Below are 17430 nucleotides of genomic sequence, written 5' to 3' on the forward strand. Positions count from 1 at the left end.
TATTTTACAGGTTTTGTTAAGTGAGGTGTTTCTTACACTATTATCACATTTGATACTTAATATTGTAGCAAAGATGCAGGAAGATTTGATTTTTAATGGTTACTCTCACTTGAAGGTCATATTTGTGCGGTTGGAAGAGTTTACCATCACTTCAAACTCAGCTTAATTTTCCCAAAGCTCCTCCTAAACCCCTCTGCTGCCATGTAGACATTTTAATTGGTCTTTCTTGATTTTTCTACAAGCAGTTCTATCTAAAGGTTTGTGCTTATTCTTCTCTGGACCTCAGCTTCACCTCCACTCTTTATGTCAAGTACAATTTCATAATGAGAAGTTGAGCGATGATGTAGGGATAGGATTTCAGGAGTTCCTCGTCTTTTACCGAACAATGACTGCAAACAAGCTGAAGTTAAAGATCCGAGGGCTTCGTTGACATTATCTGAAAGTTCAGCAAAGACTACCTGACAAAATCTTTGTTTAGTTTGAGTTTTGAAGCCGACAAGTTCTTCCTGCTGAAGAAGTTCTCAGGTGTATTATTATCCGATAACATGTCAAACCAAAATCCCAAGACAGCATTTGTTCTGCAAGGCTAAGATGTCACAACGATCAGCTTTTCTGACGTTAAAATGACAGCTACACTGTGTAGGCATAAACCGGGGAGAGAGAAATAAAATGTCAGTGCTTGTTCTGGCAAAAACGGGAGGAAAACAGTTCTGTACTTTGTTACGTCAGTAGATACCTTTTCACCTCTGCATTAATATCCTCCAGTGGCAGACGTAAATGTTGTTTTTTTGTACTAGGTGTATGCATTTCCCTTGTTTATCCGGCTCATATCACAGTAAAATATATGCTTACCGGGTTCGGAGTATGTGTTGAGTTTTACTATGAGGATCCCATTCTCCTCTGTTCTTATTGCCTGCTGCCAAAAAGCAGGCAGTAATGTTTTTGTCTGCGTGTGAACCTTCAGGAAGTAATCACTGTATGCAAAGCTACACTTCATTAACTTTTGGAGCCAACCAAATTTAAGATGGCTACCACAGTCTACTAACCCTAGAAAACACATGAATGGCTACAATTCAGCCGGTTTTACAGATATTAAGCTAAAACTTGTCGTGGTAGGAGCAGAGTCATCCACAGCAAATACTATGATTGTGAGATGTCACAATATTGTGCAAGCATTACTTTCAGCTATAACCCTGATAATTCACAACATTCGATGATCTTAGTTTAAAATGTGTTTAAAACATTATAAGGCGATATTCAACCCTTTTAAGAAGTGCTAGGCTTTGAACTACCTGTTTTCTGCTGTCTCAATCAAAATGAGACACGTTTATACAGTTTTTATGGTTTTATAGATGTGACGGCAACATAATCTAACAATTTGGTAAATTCTTTTTGTGTGTAACAGCTTCTCTTTCAGGAGCCCAATCCAGGAGTGCGGTATGAGTACACGATCCGACGAAATGACTCGGATGAAAACAACATCCCAACCCCTGTTCACTTCTGGAAATATGGATTGTGGACTGAATGTAGTGTTACCTGTGGAACAGGTGAGAGATGTTGCTTTGCTTGAGATGATTGACTTGTTTATCTCTCTTCCAGTTTGTCTGCGTATTTCACTCTCAGAAACTGATTCAGAAAGAGTTGTGCTGCATTTAGTCTGTCCTCAGCTGATCTTTTCCTTATTTGATCTTACTGAAGGATACTGACTCCATTTTTTTTTTGTTACAACCCGAAGGTGTAAAAGTAATAGTCAGAACCAATAAAGTCGATGAACAATATTTGTTATTACAAATAAGATGGGATTCCCATAAAACTTATTCCTGTCGCTGTTATTCCTGTAAACCCGATGTAAACAAAACACTCCTCAGGCGGGCAAACCCGCATAAAACACTCCACATGTCACAGCAAACTTAATTAGTGCACCCGACTCACTGCGAAATAGCTACATGCATCTTCAATCTCAAAATAACACTGCATCAGGATCGGGTCTCAAGCATTAGGACAGCGACATGGAATATTCTGTCAGGGAAGTGACCTGGAAGTACAAAAAACAAAACAAAACATACAAATATGAAAATAAATAGTTAGGCCGCCCTCACATATATTAAACAAACAATCCCAGAGAAACTGGGCGGACTAACAAAAGGAAAATCAATATTCTAAGGACAGCAGGTCGCAGCAAATAGAATTACAAAAAAAAAACCATTCAGCTCAGGTAGTCATTCTGCAGCGTCGAAGACCCCACGCTCAGATGCTCAGTAATATATTAAAATTGTGACCCACAGTTGTCAAGCAGAGAGCATGTGGGCCCAACACCTGATCACTCACAGGAAAAACACACAACAAACCTAGCAGCCTTCCTTTTATGGAGGCCTAATAATCGGGGCGTGGCTACACCTGTGACCCATTACATTCTGTCAACTGAAAACTGTAGCTATAATATGGATATAATCACTGTAGGTGGTAGATGATGTGCAATAAAATGGGAGTCCAATCAAAATAAGATTGAAACTTTAAAACCAGGCAACTAATGCAGCACAAGATTTGAAGCTTGGTCTCACAACTATCACACATACATGGTCAGGTAAAAATACATGATACTGTATGTTGCTGTTTTACAGATATGGCACAATTCCAAAATATATAAAAATAATACATTTAAAAAGAATGTTTGGGCTGCCATCAGCTTCAAAGCACTTCTGAATTGGTTTTGTGACAGTCTAATGGAGGGATGGAAAATTAATTCCCCCTGAAATACATTTTCCTTTTTTTTTTTTTATGATTTCCTGATGATGGTGGAGAGTCGTCTCTCTTTTCTCTCTCTCTGTGCTGTTGGCTCAGCGTGCACAACACATGCTCTCGCCCACTTGTTGAAATTGTAATGTATTACTCATCTTACAGGATAAATTTCCCCGCAAACCAGACCGGGAGCCTTTGCCTCCCCTGACCCCTTAAATGCGCATCCACCTTTAGTAATGTGGAGTTAATGTAATATAAACACGCTTTCGTATCCATCTATTAATCTGATCATGTCCTACTCTGACGTTCTCAGTCTTCTAAATAGGAATTGCTCTTCTGTTTTCTCTAATGCACAACCATGACCATCACCAAACTTGGATCGTCGTCCACAATATTCATCCTATTTACTGCTAATCTGAACGGAGATGCCACTTAGTCACTTTTGCAATCACTTTCTGACTAAAGCTCCTCCATTATTACTCATTCCAGAGATCCTGATTGTATGTTAATTGTCTATTTTTCCTGTGGGGTGGAGATGTGTGTAAATATTGTTTGTGCTGCTAGGAAGCTAAGTTTTACCGTTGGCCTTTGGGTGTTTGGAGGTTTAGATAGAAATTCACAGGGGGGGGTCGAGGTTTTGCAGTCACACATACAAATCTGTGAAACACTCTCTTTTAAGGGCTTTGAAGCCTACATGAAAGTTTTTCCTATCTTTTACTATCATCATTGTAATTTCATATACTTTTTCATTTTTATAAAGTGTTTGAATGTAGTTATGTATGTTTTTTTTTTGTTTATTCTAATCAGTTTTGTCATCAAATGATTGGATATCTTTAGTAAGATAATGAGAAAAGTGGAATTTTTTTGCAAAAAATTGTAGTTGATAAAAAATAAAAGAAATAAAAGCCGAGCATTCCTCGAAGGAATGTATATCGTCCACCGCCTTTCAAGTCAGACTTAGAAACTGAGACCATCTTGTGCTGAGAAAGCATCGTATGTGTTTTGGTCAAACCTTGTAAATTACATTTTTCAAAATCTTATGTGGTATTGCAAGATTTTGCAAGATATGTTAGCACCTTACAGAATGTGCTGTGAATTATTCTCAGCTACTGCCACACCAAATTTTAGCTCAGTATATGTGTCAATAAGACCGAGGTATAGTCATTTTTGTGTGTCCTCAGGTCAGTTAGCTGTGTCGGTCATCTTGATTTGACTCCTAAAGTTAATCAGTTTTAGATGTAAATCCAATGAGTCTATCAGAGAGTTTTAATAAAATTCATTCAAATCTGCCTTTCTGCTGCAGGCAATCAACAGTCTTATTTAATTATAAACTAATTTATTGAACCAACAAATGTGTTTGTCAGGTAAAGTCTTATTATAAGCTTCAGACCCCCATGTGCACATGTTTGTAGGCTCAGTGAAAAAATGTTTCTCACGGTTTCCCTTTTTTTAAGTCAGGCTTTGTATGCTCTCATAAATTTCTGCACTTAATAAAATAAATATACAAGGTAAAATATTGATTGCCTAAAAAAGTGCTTTATTCTTTTGGTACCCATAGCAAGTCTGTAAATGGCTTTTTCATTTAACAAGTTAAGACCCTCCAGGAGTTTTTTGGTGTGGGGTTTAGTTCTCTCTGATCTACGAAAAAAAGCGGGTGACCTTTTGGTTTTATACAGTGAGAACGAGAGGAAATCAATGAAAACTTTCAGTCAAACAGAGAAATATAACACCCTAAAAATTATGTCCAAAGACGTTTTGAAAGTAGTGCTCGGTCGAACAAAAATAACTTGTCAATGTGCTTTCAATATATTTCCAAGGACCACGTCCAGCTTCATGGGTGTTCAGCCAATTTGATTGAGCCGGTGCTTTTTAAAGGGAAGAGGCTGCACAAACTGTAAAGGAGTCCTTCGTTTTGACTTTGATCCATTCACCCCATTGGCTTTTTGTATAAATAGGACTGTTTTTTATTTAATCAGTATTTGCCCCGTGTCCCCCCCTCACCAGCCTGGGGAATTCTCTTTAATCTGTCACACAGAAACAAATGTAAAGATCGCCCCGAATACCACCAGCTCATTACCATGTTTCAGATCAGTGTCCCCTCAGAGTAGGTGTCAGGATTTTTATTCCTCTTTTGGTGCTACGTAAAATGTAACCTCAACATACCACTAGTTGTAATTACATGTGTTTATTTCATCAGCTTTTTACTCTTTAGTTAAAGTTGATGAAACAACCACTTACTGTAGCCTACTGTCCCTCCTAATGTTCCCTTATCTCATCAGGATTTTATAACATTTTTGTTGTGCAGCGACTTATGTTGTGCTTTGTCTGAAATTAAATTAATGAAACTATTTGCATGATCAGTTCAGGGCAAAAGCACAAAGCACATTTTTTCAGAAAGTTCAGTTTTCCAATTCCCATGGTTTGATTTCTCCATCTTTCCTTGTTTCAAAAGAGTTACGCAATGTACCACTATGTCTTTAATGGTCCACTCTTTAGCTGCTCCCACTTACAAAAGATGGACGTTGTTTTTTTTTTCTGCTGTGCAGTCCGACTATGTCACAGAATTGTGAAAGTAAAGTGTATTTCAGCAAAGGTCAAAAGTAGCAACGGACTTAGTAGCAGTAATTTTATTTGTGAAAATGGTGCATTAGGGGAAGCAGCACTGCCAGAAGAGCCTGCAGAAATATATTTATGGCAATTTGACTTTTGTGAAGTCAGTTTTGTCAAATATATGGGTGCTTAAGTTTGACCAATCAGAAAATGTGCTGTCAAAGCGCACATTTATGGTTATAATAGTTGTTTTCACCAGTGCTGTTCAGAAAATGGCTGGTTCTTACGTGTGAAGAGATTATTTTTGTTATTATGGACAAACTGCCTCCGAGTGTTCCCATTTTACCCACAATCACAGTGCATTAGATCAAAATGACTAACACAGGACAAGTCCCATTTGTTTTGTAAATTCAGCCAATACCCTCCCTGAGTGTTTTTGTGCAATTTTTCTGTTTATTGCAACACTCCAGGTTGGAGTATTTATCTGACTTTCGATCCGGCATAGTAATGTTGCCCATCTGTGAGGCTGTAAATTAGCCGTCGGACGTGCACTGTGGCCCTGAGCAGCAGCGGAGCAGGTAGTTGTTACCTGCCTCAGCAGAATGAAAGACCTCTCAGGAGTGTGAGAGCAGTAATGGAGCAGTGGGGAGGGAAGAGATAAACCTGTCACAGCCTGAGGAGGAAAGTACTTAGATGTACTGCTGCGTGTAATGTTGTTTGAAATTTCCAAGAGGCACTTTTAACTTTGGTAGTTACTGAAAGGTGTTTCTGGCCAAAGCAGCCTTATTTTGGAGACTACTGTGTCTCACCTTGTCAGAGATGTGCGATCAGCATGCTCCTGTTCAAGCACCATCACACAGGAAATACTTTAAACTAATGTCTTATGTGTGAAAATGATGGAAGTTATAGCTGATTTGGTCTAACCTGGAAAGTAACATTCTGTACGAACTCGCGCTCAGTGTTTTGAATCCCTCTCAGCTACTACCACATCAGATTGTAGCTCAATGTCTGTACAACTGACTGCGTTAGAGATATTTTTGTGTAGGCTAAGATCAATTAGCTGTGGCAACCATTTTGAAACTGGATTGACTCCAAAACTTAATCATAAGGTGTAGATAAACCTCCAATGATAAATGCCCTTAACGTTTTTTCAGTGGTTCATGAGATATTTTGCTAACAGACAGACACACTAACATGTACACACAGACAGGCAAAAACATTATTGACACATTTTGCCTTTTGGTGATGATTACATGAAACTTATCAGCTTCTTTCTGTGCTCAGAAAAAAAAGGGTAAAAGAAAACTGAGTTATATTTACTGATTGGTCTTCCAGAAAAGGTTTCTAAAATGAAATGGCTTCAACATTTTAAAATACTGGGCCTGAATAGATTTGTCTTTCATGAAATTTACATTTAGAACAGCTTTACTGCTTAGTCATTATGTGTGTTTTTTAGGTTTTTAATCTTTGAGTCATACCAGAACGCTTCATTGATATATTTTTTTTCTTCTCAAAGCAAAGGCTCAAATTGAGCTAAAAGTTTCATCACACAGATATTTTTCTGTGGCGCAGAAAGAACTAAACAAATCAAAAGTTCCTTTTTTTTACCTATTTGTTTAAAAACATATGACATTTGTTTAAGGACACATTGATTAGTAGTTAATCAACTGGTTCAGGAAATTGATTATTGGCTCCTACGATTGGAACAATATTTGTTTGTAAGAATTAACACATTTTTATTCCAATATAGTAAAAAATAGTGTTTTTTGTTTTACTTAAAATGAACTTAAATTGACATATTAAAAAATAATCTAATATTTTTGGGGGTGTATTTTGGGTGTATTATCATATGACATTGTTTAGCGGTCAGCCCTGTTGCCTCACAGCAAGAAGGTCCTCAGTTTGAGTCCGGGGTCTTTCTGTGTGGAGTTTGCCTGTTTTCCCTGTGTTTGTCTGAGTACTCCGGCTTCCTCCTTACAGTCCTAAACCATTCATGTTCAGCCTGATTGGAAACTCTAAATTGTCTCTAGGAGTGAGTTTGAGCGTGTGTGGTTTTGTCTTGTCTCCTTGTGGCTTTGTGATGGACTTGTTTTTGCTTATAGCACGCTGGGATAAGCTCCAGCAACTTTAATTAGGAAGAAGCAGCAGATAATGGATGGGCGGATATTTGGCCTTCTATACATCCATTTATCTACTCGTGTGTCTATTTTATGTAAAGACATTGAAAAATTAGTAACACTAAACACTGACTCTACTGTCTGACTTTCCATAACTGCACGATGTTGCTGTTTGGCAACATACCAGCTTACTGAATAAAAAGTCACAAAAAGACAGAATTAAAACACATGGTGCAAATAGCTCATAACTTTTATATTGTCGTATTTCTTAAAATTATGCAAATGCAAGAAAAATTGGGAGAAATCTTTGCATGTTGAGGAGCTCTTCCACCCAACTCATCATCACAGTCAGTGTGGGAAAGAGTCAGGGTTTCTTGGGTTCAAATGTCATGTGATACATTTCAAGCATCTAATTGGTTAACACTGAGCCTCTCCTTCAATGTAAAAGCCAGTCGGTGTTTAAATTGTTTTTAAATATTAGGATTTGTTAAAAGAAAAAGTGTACACTGCTATATGGCAACACCATTTAGTAGAGGGTTACCTTTTGAGTTTCTAAAGCCAAATTTTGACAGTTGTAGTAATGAACTGTTTAATAATAGTCTAACAGTCACACATACAAGACTTGCAGACATGGTGCAATAAAGTCTGATAAGAATTTATGAAACCGAAAATTTTGCAAATTCAGCCTGTAATGCTACAAAAGTTCACTAAGCATAAGAATGAACAAACTCTTATGATCCCAACTTCTGAGGCAAATAGAACATGTTATAAATTACATTTGTGATGTAGCAAGATGTGACTATACTTAGTATTAAATTAAACTAATTCAATTAGCAAAACGGGCCTTCAGTTGACCATGAATTGTGTTTTAACAAGTTTAGAATCTTTAAAATGTAAGATTTAAGTTTCTTTTTTGCACAGAAAAGCCAAAAGGTAGCATCTTGTAGTTTACAGCATAAAGAAACAATTATAAGTGTTTAATTATTATTTCACATCAGTATCTTATTAGTGGTCGTGACCCTTTTTATTTTCACATTTGTATTCCAGGTGTTCAGAGGCAGCTTGTTTACTGTGTTGAAAAGATGACTGGTTTAGCTGAGGAGCATTTGTGTGACCCTTCCACTCGACCGGATGACAACTACACCAGCTGTAACAAGGAACCGTGTCCCGCCACGTGAGTCTGCCTTCGTGACACCAGCAGGGTTCACAGACACAAACTCAGAGGATTTTGTGGTTTTCAACTCCCGCAAAGACAAATTCTTGTGGTTTTTAGTCTGAATGGAAGCAAATTACCAAACCTTGAATGGTGTAACAACTGCGTTACAGTGGCTTTAATAAGAAAACTTACACCCTTTATTTCCTCTTTTTTTACTTCTAAAATGAGAATATGTTCTTTTAATCATTTCATCCTCATAGCAGAATCAGTTATATCATTTGTATGGTAAATATTGACGTGATGGAATCCAATGTGTAGTTTGTACATTTGAGGTTAGATTTTAATTATTTTATACTGAACCAAAAATATAAACACAGCACTTTTGTATTTGCTCCCATTTTTCATGAGCTAAACTCAAAGATCTAAGACTTTTTCTATGTACACAAAAAGCCTTTTTCTCTCCAATAATTTTTCACAAATTTGTGTAAATCTGTGTTAGTGAGCACTGAGATAATCCATCCACCTCACAGGTGTGGCATATCAAGATGCTGATTAGACAGCAGGATTATTACACAGGTGTGCCTTAGGCTGGCCACAATAAAAAGCCACTGTAAAATGTGCAGTTTTGTCACACAGCACAATGCCACAGATGTCGCAAGTTTTGAGGGAGCGTGCAATTGGCATGCTGACAGCAGGAATGTCCACCAGAGCTGTTGCCCGTGAACTGAATTTCTCCACCATAAACCTTTTTAAGTTTTGTATGTTTTTGAAAAGAATTCAACACTAAAATACCCTATATTATTGAATGGAGAAAAAAAATATATTTTCCGTGCCATTACATTTGTGTCTTTGTTCTTTTTCCCTCTTTTTAGTCCTTTGGTCTAATTAAAGAATGTGTGCCTTGCATGTGAGAAGAGAGACCTTTCACTGAAGCAAAATGTGACATGTCCCTATTGACCAGTTTTTCTCTTATTCTCCCACCCAAGACAAATTCTGGTCATTCTGTGCAGAGAGCAATACAAATCTCACTCACAAAACTTTTTATAACGCAGCCATATTGACAAGGCTGCATTTTCACAGCATGCAGTGACATGCTGTCATATTCATCTCAGGGGTACAAATAAATTGGAAATCTTTGCATCTTTTGTGTCTCTTTGTGCAGATGGTGGGTTGGATATTGGCATAAATGCTCAGCAAGCTGTGGAAGCTTGGGCTTGGCTAAAAGGATGGTTCTCTGCGTCCAAGCTGTGCGTGCAGACGAGCAGAAAGCTCTGGATCCCAGCGACTGTGAGCATCTTCCCAAACCCGAGTCGGTATCTGCCTGCAACACACACACACCCTGCCCGGCAGATTGGGTCACTGGCAGCTGGTCAAAGGTCAGTTTTGAATGTTTGTAATTCTGGTGCCTAAAAAGGGGATGGGGCAGGGGGAATTATATCACGTGTATCTAAACATATTTGCAGTTACTTTAGCATATGGCGAAAAGTAATGTCTGCCTTCTAGTTTGTCTGCATTGCATGTTTTCACATCTTAGGCTTTCCAAACAGGAAGAAAAATGTAATGTTCATTTCTGGTACACACCAGATTTGCTGCTATTGATCATTTGTAGTATTACTGAGTGCTTATAGGCAACACGTAACTTTAGATTTTCTGCTTGTAGTTTCAACAGTTTCAAAAAACAAAAACCTTTTAGATGCCTCATCAAAATATGGAGGAAAAAGGGGTTTTTACTCTTGTACACATAAAACAGGAAACCTGATTTTTCTCCCAGCGTCTATTGTTCTTCGCTGCTTCAATCAGAGTTGTTTGTTTTCTCTCAGAAAACAGCAGTCAGTCTGGAATTACACAATTATTTTTTGAAAGCCTAAAATATCAACACGACCGCTCTAACACACATTTATCCCTCAGCCAGCCTCAACTTCCTGCAGCTTCATTGTGTCACCAAATTTTGATTTGTCCCACATTTTTGTTGCTACTTGCAAAGCAAATTGTCGAAAATGAGCTAATTTGTGCTCATTTAGATATGTAGGCCATCCTGTTGAGTTTGATTGTAAAAAGTCTGCACAGCAGCTCTTTACCCTTTTTATAATAGTTCAGCATGGAGCAGTGTTATCCATTCACACACTAATAATGGTGTCAAAGTGCTCTCCTGCTATTAGTGACATCTTTCTCAAGGAGTCCTAATCATGTGGAGGGGCCAGAAATTAGACAGCTAACCCTGAAATTAGTGGACAACCAACTTTATTATCCGAGTTGTGGCTTCTGTTAGAAAAAAAAAATGAAAGTTACCATGCTTTGATAAGTTTTTGGTGCAGGAAATGTTACTTTCCAAACACCATGTTATTTACACCCTCACAGAGTAACAACTCTTTGCAGTTCCTGTAAGCAAATTATCTCATTAACCACTGAATGGATTTGAATGAAACTCCTAGAAAAGAAAATCCTTGGATGCACATCTAAAATTGATTAACTTTATACATCCCTCCAAGGAATTCTAGGTGTTTACTTACAATTGTAAATGTAGACTGTGAATAAAAGATGAATGTGGCCTCCTGATCCAATTTAAAGTGAAGAAGGCAAAATAACAAACAGCATATTTTCTAACAGTAAACACAGGCTGATGTGTCTGATTATATTAAAATCAATAAGAAATTGATCTTTCTTCTCACCTACTTTAACTCTTCTGTTTTCATTTTTCTACAAAATACATAAAGTACAAATGATAAAGTATTTTTAAATAATCGATTGCCTCAGCTGTGTTTATCCCAGCTTTAATCAATGACAGACTCTATGGTTTCTTAAAGTTCGTATGGTTTTAATCCAAAACTCTTAATATTTAAATAAATCTCAACTAGTAAAGGAGTACTTTATTTTCTTCTCTAGAACATAGGAATATAGATGAGAACATTTAAAGAATCATTAAAAACGGACTCGAGTGAAGCATTAATTACTGCACTTGACTACTAAATGAAACTTGAATAGGAAGTTCAGTTTGGCAGATGATTTATTTTTGCAAAGCTTTTTCTTTTTTATTGTCCTTCACTTCAGTGGTTCTATCTTTTTTTTTTGTCATGGGCAGCCTCCCTTCTTGCACCAATAGAAAAGCTGTTCTTCCCTCATCAGAGTTCAGCATCTCGTTTTCGTACAAACTAAAACTTTTTGTCATTTCGCCATCTTGAAGGCAGGTGAGTTCATCCCAGCATAGGGATTGGATGCCCTCTTTGACAGAAATGTAAAAGTGTGACACTCGTTATTTCTTTCATTAGTAGCTTACATGAAAACATAAATAAACGAAACCCAATCGCCTCCAGAAGCACCTTGCTATTGAGTAAAAATGGATGCACAGAGCCGTCGGACTGTTTCATCTGTCTTGTAGCTTCGGGTTTGATATTTTCCTTGCTCTTTATTTCAGCTTACACATAATGTTTGTTTCAGGATGCTGCATTTGTTGGCCTTGGTGTAAAGAGTGATCTTGTCAGCAGGAATTGGTGCCAAATTAAAAATTCAACTACTGTTCATAGAAAGTTGTTTTATTTTTTAGTTTTTTATTCTTATGTCTGTAAACACACATTTAGTTGTAAAAGGCAGGTCTGTGTAAAAATTATTTGATGCTGTTGGATTTTCACATATCCATTATGATTTGACAAGCCTATGTGTTGTCAAAGTTTGCCTCTTACTATCCCTCTGTATGTAAAGAGGCCTAATCCTACGCCTGCTGTCTGTTCTCGCCTGCAGTGTTCACAGACCTGTGGAACTGGACTTCGCCATCGTAATGTTACCTGCTCCAGAAACACAGGTGTTGATTGTGACCCTCAAAATAAACCTTTAGCTGTCACAGCCTGCCACGTTCAGGTTTGTACTCAGATTGTTGATAATTTTGGAGGCATCGAATGGTCCGGGAGTGGATGGTCCAGCAGTGATGTGCTCAATGAAATTAACCCAATTCCTGAAGCCAAACCTCCTTCCAAATACAGCACCACCAGAAGCCAACCAAGAACTCATAATGAACAAAATTACATTGCCGAGGGAGACTTTCACTACCACAATAACATCGAAAATAATGAACATCCTCAAAAAAATAGTGTTCCTGTTGATGATTTTTACTATGATTATAACTTTATCAACTTTCACGAAGATTTATCTAATGACTTTGAGAATGATGAAGAGAATTCAGAAGGCAGCCATGGATTCGGTTCTCCACAGGAAGCCAAACCAACCCACAGTGTGGAAGAAAACGCTCATACAAGCTCTCCCACAGCAGATCCTGCAGTTTTAAAAGTCGACACTTTGACAACTGAAGAGCCCCAGAGCACTAAAACAGACAACAGAGAAAACCGTTCCGAGGAAGTAAATGATGAAAATCTGGATGACGTTTTGTCGGAGGATCACCTTCTTCCTGTATTTCCCACTCGGTCGTCACCAAAGTCTACAACTCAGCATTCACAACCAGTAAAAGATCGAAGTCCATGGTGGCTTGAAAACCCAAGCACAATGCCCAGTCTGCTTTTCACTACAAAGCAACCAGCACTGGATGAAACATGGGGGCAATCTGGGGAGGAGGATAATCACTCTGAGGGTCTCACTGCAACTTTAACACATGGTGCTCCCACTCCCAGTCATCAAACCACTGACGTTGCTACAACAGGGAGCTCTCTGGAGGCAGTTAATGATTTTATCTCTGCAGAACAAGAAGACGTGGAGATATCAGAACCTTTAGCCTCTCCCTTTCCAGCAACTGCAACTCAGGTTAGGACTGAACTTGACGATTCCGAAATACCTCAAACAACCAGTCTGTCTGCATATTTACCAGGTGCTTTCACAGTGGAGGAACAGGACTTGAATCTGAATAATTTTCCCACCAGTGATCGTAAATTCTGGTATACCAGCATTGACCTCAGCACATCACCTCCTTCCTCTGAGGAATCCTCTCCTCCTCCCACTCCCTTCCTTCTTATCTCAGGTAACAGAGACACGTCTGATGGCTCCTTGTCTGTAACTGGAACAGAAATCAGACCCGATACAAACCTTCAGGGAGCTACAAAGATTCCTCCAGCAGATTTACAGACAGCTACAATGGATTTTACATATCCTGTGTTCCCTGAGACAACTGGAACAGACCCCACATCCCAACCTCCACTCTTTCATTTAATTGATTTTGACTATGATGAAAAATTCATTCCCCCACGGATGGGGAGCAGTATTAGCAGTCAACCTGACCCTTCAAAAGTTACATCAGCTACTCCTAAACTCAGCTCAGCACTGGCAAAGCATACAAAATCTCCAACATCTGCTGCTCCAGTTCCCCCAACTCACGCGCCAAGCTTTTGGCCAAATTCAGTCCAAACCTCTGCCTCCACACAAGTCAGCGGAGCTGCCTTCTGGATCGCCAGTAACTGGAGCACCGTAAGTTTTTGAATTACACATCTGTTTTAGTTTGTTTTTTTTTTGTTTCAAATAGAACACCTACAACTCATTAAAGAAGTCATATAAAACATACAATTTGAGCTGAACTTAGTGCATAACAGAACAAGATGTAAAGAAGATGCATTGATCTGAGGTTGAGGTGATAACCACCAAGGTGTAGGTAACAGGCAGGTAAAATGTCACTCACCTTTAAAAATGTGTTTCTTTGTGGGCAGTGCTCCACCAGTTGTGGTTTGGGTGCTGTCTGGAGGATGTTGACTTGCAGTACTGGTTCAGAGTCTGACTGTGATCCAACCAAGAAGCCTGCACCAGCCCGGCAGTGTTACCTACGCCCCTGCTCCAAGTGGAAGGTTGGGGAATGGAGTAAGGTAAGATTGTTTGGTATATTTCTGTATATATGCTTTATTTGACTGGACAGTGTGTGAAAAGCCCCGGGTGGTATTCTTAAGAAAGCGATTAATAGTGATTCAGATGAACTGATATTTGACGGTTTGCTTCGTATTCAAATTCCTCATTGATGAAACTTGTTTGACGCTGCACAGCAAACCGATTCGTGGATGCCTGCAAGCAGCAGTACATCCTGCTGTTCTCATAAAGGTCATAGTTCATCTTTTTCCCAGTGCTCCAAGAACTGCGAAGGCGGCGTCGAATTTCGTGAGGTCCAGTGTTTCGACCTGAGAGATGAAAGACCTCTGCGACCTTTCCACTGCCGAGCGATGTCCACCAGGCCGCCAACACAGAAGTCCTGCAATGTTCAGCCATGTCTTGACTGGTACACCTCCTCCTGGGGTCAAGTGAGTGAAATATGCAGATTTACTAGAGGTGCATGTATAAATTCTTGTTTCTGAGCACTAATATAAATATGTATGTTGATTTGCAGGGTAACAGAAATTCTGTTATCACCCACTGCCAAAAGGTGAAGGCAGACAATGTTTTTAATGTTTTTGTCCATTTAGCATATTTTTAACATGTTTATTTTTATATGTGAAGTCAAAATGGATGGGATAAATTGTAACAAAGCCACGTCACACATTTTTAAATACAAATTTGCGTCAAGTTATGAATAACATGCTGTGACTGGGTGAATCAGAATCCTGTTATGTGTGTACTACCTGAGGGTGACAAAGTAGGGCGGGCAGTTTAATTACACCAGCATATTTTAAAACTTTATTGACATTACACACCACTGCATCACGAATGGAAAGCCTCCGTCTTTGAAGTGTCACTCATAATCATCTCCTTTTCAGCTGCCGGGCTGATTTGCTCTCTGAAGAGACTGCAGTAAGGTCCATTAGGGTTTGTATCTGGTCAAATTGGCTGCACTCACATCTGAAGCATGGCCACAAATTTTTTTCATTATGATAATGCAAACCATGGGTGGTGGACAACAGGAATAGACACTTTATTTTATAGCTGCTATATTTATCAATTGGTGTTTAGTTAAAAAACATAATGGGCTTTAAACATCTGAAAATAGTTCTTGTGTTAGTTTCAGAGTGAAATTCTTTACATTAAGACTTAATACTTGCTTGGCATAAGAAAAGTGTCCATGCCAATGTCTGTTTTATTTATGAGGCAGTTTATAAACAAACTTTTGCAAAACGGAGAGAAAAGAAATATATTAGAAACAGGCATACGGCAAAATAAATCTAGATAAACTGAATATTTTGTGTGACTGTAATGGGATTGCTGAGTGCTGAATGACTGCTGAAATATGTTGAAGAGTAAATTGTTGAAGTTGGAACAAGAAGAGCTGAAGCTAAATTTAGCAAAACCCTAAAATTAGTAAAACTGTAGCTAAAATCAGCAAAGTTCTAGCTAAACAATAAAATTAGCTAAACAGTAGTGAAAAGGTCAATGTAGCAAAACATCTGCTAAAATATAAAATTAGCAAAATTGTAGCTTAAATCTAAAATTATGAAGACAGTAGCTTAAAGCTAAAAGTAGCGTAAGACGACAAAAAGAGAGTAGATTTCAGAGAATGTTTTTAAAAAGTGGAGAGATTACAATGGGTTTTTATGTGGATTTTCTTTTTAATAAATAAAGTTAAATGGCTTAAGAAATACATGTTAACACTAAAAGTCAGCCCATTATCCCTCATCTAGCCAAACATTTTAATATACGATTGATTAAAACGGCACAAAGTATGCAGGAGTAGCTTGACTGCAAAAGAAAATGTGCAGGAAATAAACTGTAATTAGGAAAACGGTAGTGTTAATGCTGAAATCAGCATTCACAACATTTAAAGTGGGTTTTTTTTTCTATTTATTGTATGAAGTCATTCCAATTAATAAAGTCAAGGTTTCTCCATGTATAGATACTGTAGGTCAGTTATTCCACAAATAGTAGTAGCAGCTGGAAAGGAGTGATCATGTTTTCTTTTGTGTTCAGATCTTGAAACACACCGATAAAATCTGTCCGTTCAGCCTCATTGTTTCAGATGAAGCATGATGATGTCAAACATCCTATAAATAAGACTGATCCATCCAGCAACAGGAAGCCACTGGAGCGAGGCCAACACTGGTGTTATGCTTCATGCTCATGTTTTCCTGTTCCTGTTAAAAAAAATAAACAAAAGGTAGCATCATTTTAGAGCAGCAGTGGGCAACAGAGACACATACTGTGTGTGTGTGTGTTTATTAATGCACTCAGTTTGTGAAGCATTCGAAAACAAACTCTATACAGATGGGTTTGGGTTTGTGGTATCTGCGGAGGAAAATGCTTGCCACAAAGTTTTGAACAGTTGGCATTTCAGAAGAAGCGCTGCTTGTGTCTAACAAAGACTGAACTGTCAACAACTGATGGATCGTTTAGCTGAAGTAAGTGTTGAGTCACTGCTTTGGGGTGTTACAAAGACGTCACAGAAACCGTTTTCTTTGCGAGTCAATAAATTGTTTTCTTTAACAACCTCCCAGAGTTTCTTCTGAGTAAACTTGGTGGTAAATCAGTCGGTGCTGCATGAATTTGGAGGTTAGAGCTGAAAAACAAAACAGCTGTCATGAAAATTGATCGGGGGAACCCATAGAGAGACAATCACAGATTTCTCATGTTTCGTGCTGTGTGTTGGTCAGTGCTCCGAGGTGTGTGGAGGGGGGGAGCAGCAGCGCATCGTGACCTGTCCCGAGGACGATCGATGCGACGCAGACCTTCAGCCCAGCAACATTCAGTCATGCAACAGCCAGTCCTGTGCTCAGTGGCTCACTGGGTCTTGGGGACAGGTACATCGCACACAACAATCAACCACATTTCATTGTATTTTTAAACAAATTTCATAAAGAAATTGCTATCTCAGAGGCAATCTGGATGTGGTTTTATTCCTAGAGGGACAAAAGAATCTCAATTACATTCTGAACTAGAGAAGTTGCATTTCCTGCGAAAATGCAGTGTGAATGCTTTTTTTGCTGAATGATTTTGCTGAAAGTGGCTGAAGATATGCTGAACAGC

At 38.5% G+C, this 17430-nt stretch overlaps 1 protein-coding gene across 2 annotated transcripts in view; it reads left to right on the forward strand.

The window, feature by feature from the left end:
- LOC108234814 (A disintegrin and metalloproteinase with thrombospondin motifs 7) overlaps positions 1-17430 on the forward strand; it is a 127674-nt gene that overhangs the window by 73859 nt on the left and 36385 nt on the right. Inside the window, exons 16-22 of one of the 2 annotated variants that reach the window (XM_017414302.3) lie at positions 1406-1547; positions 8454-8580; positions 9725-9938; positions 12298-13965; positions 14202-14354; positions 14607-14780; positions 17058-17204. In XM_017414302.3, coding sequence (XP_017269791.1) covers positions 1406-1547; positions 8454-8580; positions 9725-9938; positions 12298-13965; positions 14202-14354; positions 14607-14780; positions 17058-17204 — 2625 coding nt within the window. The remainder of the gene's footprint in view (positions 1-1405; positions 1548-8453; positions 8581-9724; positions 9939-12297; positions 13966-14201; positions 14355-14606; positions 14781-17057; positions 17205-17430) is intronic. The other variant, XM_017414303.3, reaches the window with a different exon arrangement.

This window comes from Kryptolebias marmoratus, linkage group LG15 (assembly GCF_001649575.2).
Source record: "Kryptolebias marmoratus isolate JLee-2015 linkage group LG15, ASM164957v2, whole genome shotgun sequence".
Taxonomy (NCBI): domain Eukaryota; kingdom Metazoa; phylum Chordata; class Actinopteri; order Cyprinodontiformes; family Rivulidae; genus Kryptolebias; species Kryptolebias marmoratus.